Raw genomic sequence first — 11,920 nt, 5'->3', positions numbered from 1 at the left:
AAGATAAAAAAATTCATGAAGGCCCATAAACAAAATTTTATTACTAACAGACGCACGTCTATCAAAAAAAAAAAACTTTTCTCTCGTACGAGCATCCACCTTTGAAACGAGAGTTTATTCCACTTTGTGAAATCTCACATATTTAAAATATAAAATTCCGGTTTTCGTGAAAGCTCATAGACGAATTTTATATCATTAGACTCAGGTCTATTTTGTTTGTTCCTTAAACTAACGAACGAACGAGCGTCTATTCATAAAACAAGGATTTGTTTCCATGGCCCGTCGCGAATCCTGACCAACCACGGACGAGTCGTCCAAACCAGCGGTTCAACACCAATTTATGCTCATCAAACGACACTCCAATCGTGACATTGAAGCCTTCATTAAGTCGCGGTTTTCTCATGCTCTCTAAATCCGGTAACGTCTCAACTTACGACTAAGTTTAATTACTGGTATTGTTATTTATGGCCGGAAATCACCATTTAATGATGACTGAGGAACACAGTTTTCTACAAGGGCTAAAATCGTAAACTCATAATTATACGAAGCTCGGATCCAACAATCAGACGTGAGTATCGAGACACGGGTCTCTCATCGAATTCTCAACGGAGAGTACTTTATCTCAGAGTACATGTAGATATGTAGTCTAACGACTGGACAACGGCATATCTCATGAATACTGAATACTTTCAGTGATTATTTCTATATAGTATCACGAGATGGACGGCTCCTAGACAGCTTTCTCTGCTAGTATAGAGCGATAACGTCTTCAGGAACAAACAACGAGTTTACCCTGACTATATAAAGGATATGACTTACCGACAAGCTCATATCGGGATAATTAATGCTCCTAGACAACTTGATCTGCTAGTATATAGCCACAAAGTTAATTATTCCTAATTACAATTGCTCTTATTCCTTGGTCGAATCCACGACTGGTCCCATGGAATGGCAATAATAATTGCTCCTATTCTATGGTCGAATCTGCGAATGGTCCCATGGAATGGCAATAAACAATTGTTCTGATTCTATGATCGAATCCACGACTTGATCTCATAGAATGGCAATAACTATATTATCTCATTACTCCGATTTCATGATCGAATCCATAACTGGTCTCATAAATGGTAATAGATAAATCTTAATTACTCCGATTCTATGGTCGAATCTACGATCCCATGGAATGGTAATGCTCACTTTATTATTCTGAATTCGTAGTCGAATCCTCAGCTGATCCTATGAATTAATAATAAACATCTTATTACTCAGTTTTGTGAATTATTCTTCACTGAATTCCACAATTAGTAATAAATAATCAACAACCGTGCGTCTGAGCTACCTCTAAGTAAGCCCGGATTCAAATGGTGAAGGTGTATTCAACGACGATACACTAACAGTCACCGCACGAACGAGTATTTCAAAAATACAACGAAACGATGAACCTATGCAAAATAGAGAAGAAAATAATAAATAATTAAAAATATTGACCAGGGTGCTGGGAGCACGGACACACGACCGACCGACCATGTCTTAGTCAATCCCACGCCAGTTTTATACTTTTAATGTATTTTTATTATTTTCCATGATTTGATGAAAATTCTCTCATTTTATCAAATCTCCTTCGTCTCGAGGAAACTCCTCGGTTTCATGGTACTTCCATAAATCCATAAAAAATAATATAAAATTAAGGAAAGGAGTATGGGCGCGACCATTGGCCAACCGGCCATGCCTTGGTCCCAACTGGCCCCACACCCCACGGTTCCTTATTATTTTATTATTATTATTATTATTTCTCTAATTTCATGAAAAACTCATTGATTTCATGGTATTTTTTGCACAAATCATCATATAATAATAAAATAAAATAAAATAATAAACAAAGGGGCGTGTGGGACCGTCTAGGGCAAGGCCGGCTAGCCAAGGCCCGGTCCCACAAGTTTTCATAATTTATTTTATTTTATTATTATTTGATGATTTGTGCAAAAATACCATGAAATCAAGGAGTTTTTTCATGAAATTAGAGAAATAATAATAATAATAATAAGGAACCGTGGGTGTGGGGCCGATTGGGACCAAGGCATGGCCAGTTGGCCAATGGTCACGCCCCACACTCCTTTCCTTAATTTTATATTATTTTTATGGATTTATGGAAGTACCATGAAATCGAGGAGTTTCCTCAAGACGAAGGAGATTTGATAATATTTTCTTCTCTATTTTGCATAGGTTCATCGTTTCGTTGTATTTTTGAAATACTCGTTCGTGCGGTGACTGTTAGTGTATCATCGTTGAATACACCTTCACCATTTGAATCGGGGCTTACTTAGAGGTAGCTCAGATGCCCGGTTGTTGATTATATATTACTAATTGTGGAATTCAGTAGAGAATAATTCACAAAACTGAGTAATAAGATGTTTATTATTAATTCATAGGATCAGCTGAGGATTCGACTATAAATTCAGAATAATAAAGTGAGCATTACCATTCCATGGGATCGTAGATTCGACCATAGAATCGGAGTAATTGAGGTTTATCTATTACCATTTATGAGACCAGTTGTGGATTCGATCATGAAATCGGAGTAATGAGATAATATAGTTATTGCTATTCTATGAGATCAAGTTGTGGATTCGGTCATAGAATCAGAACAATTGTTATTGTCATTCCATGGGACCAGTCGTGGATTCGACCATGGAATATGAGCGATTGTAATTAGGAATAATTAACTTTGTGGCTCTATACTAGCAGAGCAAGCTGTCTAGGAGCATTAATTATCCTGATACAAGCTTGCCGGTAAGTCATATCCTTTATATAGTCAGGGTAAACTTGTTGTTTGTTCCTGAAGACGTTATCGCTCTATACTAGCAGAGCAAGATGTCTAGGAGCCGTCCATATCGTGATGCTATATAGAAATAATCACTGAAAGTATTCAGTATTCATGAGATATGCCGTTGTCCAGTCGTTAGACTACATATCTACATGTACTCTGAGAGAAAAGTACTCTCCGTTGAGAATTCGGTGAGAGACCCATGTCTCGATACTCACGTATGATTGCTGAATCAGAGCTTCATATAATTATGAGTTTACGAATTTAGCCTTTGTCGAAAATCCACCATCTACAAACGGGAGCAAGGGATTGGTGTTGCGATTGACAATCACGATTCTAGGGTTTGCTATTTCATTCTCTTTTAATATTTTTCGTGGGTTTTAAGAAATCCATGAGTAGCTAATCACCTCATATTGGTTAAGGATGTAGTCGGATATCATAAACATGTTACTAAATTAATATATTGGTTTTGTTATCTCAATCAAAATTATTGTCTTGTTCTACTATTTATTATCGCCATGTATGATTGTTTGATTGTTTGTTTAGGAGCGCTACTAAATGAGCATGAATGCATTTCTAAAGCTAGGCTAGGGTTTTGAGATACGTAATTGTTGATAAACCTTGTCATAAGTAGCATATTGTGATTACCAATTGTATTCAAAACCTTTGTGTGATTGCAAGTAGAAGATTGACCTATGTTAAATAGTTTACTCGTAGTATTTTTATTGCATGGATTAGTCTAATTCATATAAATTAAGGCTCTTGGAGGCTTAAACCTATTAGCACGTTGCATTAGGTTGTTCTCTAAGTAGTATTCATATATTCATCGTTATGGTATGTGATGACATAAGGAATTTACCGGAGTATGCTCTCGATGGGGTACTTTAGGACTCTTGATAATGAATGATTGAGTGAGAAAACTAATTATTAGTCGAAGTGCATGTATTATGATTGATGATGAACCCTTAGCCAGTATTCTCAACTTATTGATTCTCTACTCATTATTTGCTATTATTATTATTTTAATTATTTTCGACCAAGATCAAAAATCCCCCAGGTTACTTAAGTTTTCAATTACGAATAACAACCCATATCTCCTTGTGGAACGAATCTTTTCTTATTACTATACTATTATTCATAATTGTGAAGTGAAAGAACTTAAATTATTTTTGCGTCGACTGACAACCGACCAAATTTTGGCGTCGCTGCCGGGGAGGCATAGCGGATTTTTATTTTGTTTTTGATTTCTTTTTTTAGTTTTTAATTTGTTTTTTGAGAATCTTGTTTTAGGTAATTGATCTCTGGCTCCCAAACATTGGGATTACCAAAGGTGCGGAATTTCAACTCGCACAGGAACAGTACTACAAGAGCCTCAAAATTCACAACAAGAAGAGATGGTTGGCGGAACGAACAACAATAACACTGGTAACCAGGGAAACCAAGGGAACCAGGGAAATGACGTCGCTCCACCACCTCCACCTCCCAAGAGGACACTCAAAGATCTGACATCCCCATCGTTTGATCAACAAAAGTTGTGTGTCAACTTGGAAGATTCAATTGAGCTCAAATCTCAGTTGATTCATTGGTTACCGAAGTTCAAAAGGATTCAAGGAGAAGATCCAAATCGTCATTTACTACTCTTTCAACATAGGTTGACAAGTTTGAAGCCAACTGGAAGTGATCAAGGTAGAGCTTTACTGACAGCTTTTCCTTTCTCTTTGATTGATTCTGTAGAAGAATGGTTCTATGGTCTTCCACCTGGAAGTATCACAACATGGAACGAGATGCAGAGAGCTTTTTTAGAAAAGTACTTTCCCGCCTGTAAAGCAGCAATTATTTGTAAAGCAATTAGTGGGATTGAACAAATTACTGGTGAGACTCTTTACGGCTACTGGGAACGGTACAAGAAGTTGTTAGCGAGCTGCCCACATCATCAAATCTCTGAGCAACTCATAGTGCAGTATTTTTACGATGGTTTGCTCCAATCCGAGAGAAATCTTATTGATGCAGCTAGTGGTGGTGCTTTGACAAACAAAACCATTGACGAAGAGACAAAATTGATCGAGAATATGGCTGCAAACACGCAACAATTCAACACAAGAGGTATGTCAATGAGTCGAAAGGTTAATGAGGTTACTTCTTCACCGCACTTAGAAGATAGGATTGGTAATATGGATAAGATGATACAACAAATGGCCTCAGTAATCATTCCTTCTTATGAGGAAGAAGCTGAAGAAGTCAATGCAGTATTCCCGAATCAGCAAAGGAAACGGTATGATCCCTATTCCAATACTTATAATCCAGGGTGGAGAGATCATCCCAATTTTAGTTAAGCAAACAAGCAAGCTGCAGCTCAAGGACCGGTTTTCAATCGTCCTAGTGGTTTTCAACAACAACAACCACAACAAGTGAAGAACTCAGAAATATCAGAGATGCTTGCTATGATGAAGAATCTAACCACAATGGTGCAAAAAAATCATCAAATGACTGATGGTGCAATCAAGGAGTTGCAGACACAAATTAGCACCATGGCGGGTAAATTGAACCATTTGGAGACGCAGAATAGTGGGAAACTCCCTTCTCAACCTCTTAACCCAAGAGATTTTGTTAATGCTCTGACATTGAGAAGTGGTACACGAACTGTGCAACCAGAAGATGCTGAGAAAAGCAAAGACCCCAAGGGGACGGTTTTGGAGAAAGAGATTACTGACTCTTCCCAAACCGATGAGGTACCTAAAACGAACTCTAAACCTCCTATTTCTACTTATGTTACCCCTTTACCTTTTCCTCGCAGGTTTGCTAATTCTAAAAAGGTGGAACAAGATAAGGAGATTTTAGATATTTTCAGGAAGATTCATGTGAACATTCCACTAATAGATGCTATTAAACAAGTCCCCAAGTACGTGAGAATTCTGAAGGACCTGTGCACCAATAAACAGAGGTTAACCGGTAATGAGGTAATGAAAGTGGGGGAAAATGCTTCGGCTATCTTGCAAAAGAAACTCCCACTTAAGTGTAAAGACCCCGGTAGTTTTGATATTCCTATTGTTATTGGTAACACCAAGTTTAATAAGGCTATGCTTGATTTAGGAGCATCAGTAAATGTTATGCCTGCATCTATATATGAATCTCTTAAGTTAGGTCCCTTGAAAGAAACTGGAATTACTTTACAGTTGGCTGACCTTTCTAATGTATACCCTAGAGGTATTATTGAGGATGTACTTGTGCAGGTGAACCAGCTAATTTTTCCAGCGGATTTCTGTGTGTTGGAGATGACAGACGGATCAAATGACACATCTCTACCTTTGCTTCTTGGTCGACCATTTATGAGCACGGCTAGAACTAAAATTGATGTGCATGATGGTTCGTTGACTATGGAATTTGATGGAGAAGTAATACGTTTCAACATTTATGAAACGATGAGATATCCCAGTGATGCCCATTCTTGCTTCTCTGTTGATGTAATTGATAACTTGGCTCAATAGTTATTCAATATGAATGGGGAGGATGTACTTGAAACCGCATTAACAACACCCATTGATGGAAGATTTGAGTGTGGAGAAGAAACCAAAGAAGCCTCAGGCTTTCTTAACTCTTTACAAGAAGTACCTCAAAACTCAAATATTTCTTTTATCTCTTTGCCATGCTCTGATGAAAAATTATTGCCATCTATTTTGCAGGCTCCGAAACTTGAACTAAAGCCTCTTCCTGATCACTTAAAATACATGTATTTGGGTGATAATGAGGAGTTGCCAGTAATAGTTTCTAATGCACTAACTGAATTGCAGGAACAAAGACTTCTTCGAGTTTTGAGGGAGTACAAAACTGCTACAGGATGGACAATCGTTGATATCAAGGGAATAATCCCATTGACGTGCATGCATAAAATACGATTTGAGGATGAAGCAAAGCCTACAAGGGAGGCACAACGCCGCTTGAATCCTCCAATGATGGAAGTCGTAAAGAAAGAGATACTAAAGTTATTAGACGTGGGAGTTATCTATCCCATTTCTGATAGCAAATGGGTGAGCCCGGTACAAGTGGTACCAAAGAAGTCGGGCGTCATAGTGGTGCAAAATGATAATAACGAACTTGTCCCAACTCGTGTGCAAACCGGTTGGAGGGTTTGTATAGATTACAGAAAACTGAATGCAACCACTAAAAAGGATCATTTTCCTTTACCTTTTATGGATCAAATGTTGGAACGTTTTTCTGGACACTCTCATTACTGTTTTCTTGATGGTATTCAGGTTACAATCAGATTTCTATAGCACCTGAGGATCAAGAGAAAACTACTTTTGCATGTCCGTTCGGAACATTTGCATATAGAAGGATGCCTTTTGGTTTGTGTAATGCACCCGCTACCTTCCAAAGGTGTATGGTAAGTATCTTTTCTGAATATGTCGAAAACATTATCGAAGTTTTTATGGATGATTTCAGTGTGTACGGTGATTCATTTGACTTGTGCTTGGATAACCTTACACTAATTCTTAAATAATGTGTTGAGACTAATCTTGTGCTAAATTGGGAGAAGTGCCATTTTATGGTAACTCATGGCATTGTTTTAGGCCATATTATATCTTCTAAAGAATTAGAAGTTGATAAATCTAAGATTGATCTTATTCGTGCTCTAACTCCTCCCACTACGGTGAGGGAAATTCGTTCTTTTCTTGGTCATGCAGGATTTTATCGCAGGTTTATTAAAGACTTTTCCAAGGTTGCAGCACCATTATGCAACCTTTTGCAAAAAGACGTGGTTTTTAACTTCGATGAGAAGTGTTTGGCGGCATTCAATCGTTTGAAAGAACTTTTGATAACATCCCCTATTATGAAACCACCAGATTGGAGTAAGCCATTCGAGATAATGTGTGATGCTAGTGATTATGCGGTCGGTGAAGTATTAGGCCAGCGTACTGGGAAGTTGCCCCATGCAATTTATTATGCTTCCAGAACGTTGAATGATGCTCAACAAAATTACACGACCACAGAAAAAGAGTTATTAACAATCGTTTTTGCATAAGAAAAATTTCGTTATTATTTAATTGGTACAAAAGTTGTTGTGTTTTCTGATCATGCAGCACTTAGGTACTTACTTGCAAAAAAGGAGGCGAAACCAAGGCTCATTCGATGGATATTACTCTTACAAGAGTTTGATCTCGAAATTAAAGACAAGAAAGGCATTGAGAACACTGTTGAGGATCACTTGAGTCGTCTTACTGTAGACGAAGAAGCTATACCGTTGCGTGAAAGCTTTCCAGATGAGCAACTATTCTCAATTGCAATTTCAGAACCATGGTTGTAGATGGGGCAAAACGATTTGCTGGTTTTCACGGGATTGAGGAGACGACCGTACGGAGGAGACTCCTTGAACCGAGCGAAATGTTCAACCTCACACAGATGCACTGCAAGAAGGGAGTGCTTTGAATTCGAGAGATCAATCTGTAGTACTCCGGCCTAAACCAAGACAATGGTCGTTCCAGAGTAAATTCGGTCACAAGAGATGATGGGTTGATCTGTAGGAGGGAAGCTGAGAAATGTTTGGAATCAATGGTAATCAAAGATTGTGGGTGTGTTATGTATTCTGAATAAGGTAAGTTCTGAATGATTGAATCCCTTTTGAGAGTGATTACTCAGATGTTGAGTTGTTAATCTCGTATTGTCTGTTTGACGTGAGATTCTTGTATATTCAATCATGATTTCAGAGACTTATGTATATTGCTGGAATTGTGGATACCATTATCCCATGAAGTGTGACAGTTGATGGAATCAAAGAGTGGGGAAATGGAAATCGTGTTTGAAACCAGTTGCTCATCGTGCGGAGACTTGGTCGATTTTCCATCCACTACTTTGTTAACTCCTTCAACTGATTGCACGACTTGCTCAAATTCCATCGTGTGTATGAACACACGTGCCGTATACCGCCAGACCAAAACTCTATTTGATATCCCCCCAAGTGACACGATTGATGTCTCGTGGTTAATTAGTCAGTTGTTGACTTCATGACTTTATGGGACGATGAGTCCATGTATTTGCTGAGTTGAACATGATTTTGCAAAATGTTCTGAGACTTATGAATTGAACGTGTCTGTTGAGACAAAGGTATAATTCTCACGTTAAGGTGAGCAAGTATTGCTCATTTGATGAATTGTTGAATATTGATAGTTGAACCAGTATTCCTTTGTTTGAGCAAATATTGCTCATCTGAGCAAGTGTTGCTTGTCTGATGAATTATTGGCAGCGTGACCGAAATAAAACATTAATTAGAATACTGGTAGTTGAACCGAGTATAATAAAATGGTGATCATGATATCGTCGTAAAATTATTAGCGTTCGAATCTGGAATAATGATCCTTGGACTCAGAAACCCTAATTTGATCAATTGATAACCGAGTGATAGTTTATTGAAAATTTAACCATGGAATGAAGGAGGACCGGCTACATGAGACCTTGGGTCGATCATGTAGGGTCCATATGCTCGCGTGAGCAAATACCAAGACCCCTTGAAGAGTTGGTGAAAAGATGATCAAATGCTGGTTCAATCATTTTTCATATAATGCTCGTCTGAGCCTTAGGTGATAAAGCCTAGTTAATTATGGAGAGGTGAGAGACCGACCAAGGGGTCATGAAACCAACCCTGGATGGTCGTGGGATCGAATGATGATTACTTCATGAAATTCCAAAATTATTTGGAAGAGTCTTGGACCTAATACATGCAATTGCGCAAATTAGGTCAAACCATGAAAATACGTGGGACCGGATCATTGCGAACCAAAGAGCCAACGTTGGTCGGTCAAGGTAACATGCTCACGTCGTCAACACGTCCGCGTCTCAGTCTTGAGAATTTTGATATTTTCTGGCGTGCGTTTGAGCAACCATTTGAGAAAATACAATAAAATCAGGGTTTTGCTGAAACTGAGGAAACTTCATGAGATGAAGGAAAATAATTATAAAATGAAGGAATATGAGGAGTGGTACCGTTGGAGCCAAGGCGTGGCCGGCCGGCCAGTGACCACAGTCCCATGGTGCCTTTTCCTAATTTTATAATATTTTTCATGATTTTATGAAAATATCATGAAATCAAGGAATTTTGTTGAAATTAAAGAGTTTCCTTAAAGTGAAAGAGTTTCCATGGGATCAAGGAAGCAAATAATATTAAAATAATAAAATAAGGGCGTGTGGGGCCGGCTAGGGCATGGTCGGCCGGCTTGGTCCCGGTCCCACAAGTTTCCCTAATTTTATGTAATTTTTGTCTATTATTTTCCATGATTTGAAGGAATTTTCATAATTTGAAAGAAATACCATGAAATCAAGGAATTTCATGGGATCAAGGAAACCTTAAAATAATAATAATAAAATAAGGGGCGTGTGGGACCGGCTGAGGCATGGCCGGCCGGCTGGGGCCCGGTCCCACGAGTTTCCCTAATTTTATATTATATTTTCATGGTTTTGTGAAAATACCATGAGATTAAGGAGTTTTCATGAGATTAGGGAAATAATAATAAAATAATGAGGAACCATGAGGTGTGGGGCCGGCTAGGATCAAGCCATGGCCGGTTGGCCAATAATCACGACCCCACATTGTTTTTCCCAATTTTATATTATTTCCTTGGTGCGAAGGAAACACCATGAAACTGAGGAGTTTCCTCAAAACGAAGGATATTTGTTCAAATAAAAGGATTTTCATAAGATCAAGGAAGATAACAAAAAATATGATAAAATATAAAACTGGCGTGGGATTGGCCACGACACGGCCGGCCGGTCGATGAGCCCAATCCCTTGGCGCCTTGGTCGATATTTTAATTATTTATTATTTTCTTTCCTATTTTGCATAGATTCATCGGTTCGTCGTATTTTGAAATACTCGTTCGTGCGGTGATTGTTAGTGTATCATCGTTGAGTACACTTGCACCTTTTGAGCCGGGGCTTACTCAGAGGTAGCTCAGATGCCCGTGCGTTGAATATTTATTACTAACCCATGGAATTCTACTGGGAAGAACCATAAATTGAAGTAACGAAATACTGCGAAAATATTTGAATATTTTCGGAAATTCAGTGGATGAATCCAAGAATTTAGGAATAATTAACTTATGGCTCTATACTAGCAGAGCAAGCTGTCTAGGAGCATTAATTATTCTGACATGAGCTTTCTGGAGCTTCATATCCTTTATATAGTCAGGGAAACTCGTTGTTTGTATCCTGAAGACGTTATCGCTCTATACTAGCAGAGCAAGCTGTCTAGGAGCCGTCAATCTCGTGATTCTATATAGAAATAATTACTGAAGTGTTCAGTATTCATGAGATATGCCGTTGTCCAGCCGAGAGACTACATATCTGCATGTACTATGAGATAAAGTATTCTCAGTCAAAGGATTCGATGAGAGGCCCGTGTCTCAATACTCACATCTGATTGCTGGATCAGGAGTTCGTATAATTATGGGTTTACGATTTTAACCTTTGTCGAAAATCCACCATCTACATTAAGTCCTATGCTTAGTGAGGAAAGCCGTGTTCCTCAGTCAGCATTGAATGGTGATATTCCGGTCATAAACAATATAAGTAATTGAACTTAGTCGTAAGTTAAGACGTTACCAGATTTTGATAGTGAGAGCATACCATGACTTGAATGAAGATCTCAGTGGCATGATAGAGCATCGTTTCATGAGCATAAAGTGGCGTTGAACCGCTGGTTTGGACGATGGAACCTTGGTCGTTTAGGATTCGCGGGTCGGGCCCAAATAAGGAAATCCTTGTAAAATTAGGTTTTGGAAATAAAAATTGATATAAAAGGGAATTAATCCCTTTTTTTTTTTTTATTTTCCACGACCAGAAACTTCATCACCTCTCTACCACCTTCACGCCAGCAACAGGAGGAGAAAGATTTCACGCTGGAGCACCTACCGCCGCCGCCGCCGTCCGGCCGGCGCCGACCAGGTGTGGAATTTTATTTATTTTTTTGCTGATGTTTATATGAGTTTCATGAAGTGATCATGTTGAAATCATATATGTGTGTAGCTGAGTAGGATTTTTGTTGAAAAACCCTTGTTTTTTGAAAACGTATGTTCATTTGATCGTTAGTTTTGAAAACTAACAATAATC

General features: G+C 38.4%; 2 protein-coding genes across 2 annotated transcripts; both read left to right on the top strand.

Annotated features, from left to right (window-relative positions):
- The first annotated feature begins 4,218 nt into the window (after nt 1–4,218).
- LOC113295900 lies at nt 4,219–5,157 on the top strand. The gene has a single exon (XM_026544233.1). The coding sequence runs from the start codon at nt 4,219–4,221 to the stop codon at nt 5,155–5,157; it is 939 nt and encodes a 312-aa protein (XP_026400018.1).
- A 195-nt stretch (nt 5,158–5,352) lies between these two features.
- Nucleotides 5,353–6,309, top strand: LOC113295899. Its single transcript, XM_026544231.1, has one exon. It carries the CDS (start codon nt 5,353–5,355, stop codon nt 6,307–6,309), a length of 957 nt encoding a protein of 318 aa, XP_026400016.1.
- Nucleotides 6,310–11,920: the final 5,611 nt, after the last annotated feature.

The sequence above is a fragment of the Papaver somniferum genome, chromosome 7 (genome assembly GCF_003573695.1).
Source record: "Papaver somniferum cultivar HN1 chromosome 7, ASM357369v1, whole genome shotgun sequence".
NCBI lineage: Eukaryota > Viridiplantae > Streptophyta > Magnoliopsida > Ranunculales > Papaveraceae > Papaver > Papaver somniferum.
Note: the sequence above shows the minus strand (reverse complement) of the source record. Positions and strands in the feature narration are given on the sequence as shown.

Bases quoted from the DNA above. Each gene is read 5' to 3' on its own strand.
- LOC113295900 (XM_026544233.1), top strand. From the start codon at position 4,219: ATGGTTGGCGGAACGAACAACAATAACACTGGTAACCAGGGAAACCAA.
- LOC113295899 (XM_026544231.1), top strand. From the start codon at position 5,353: ATGGCGGGTAAATTGAACCATTTGGAGACGCAGAATAGTGGGAAACTC.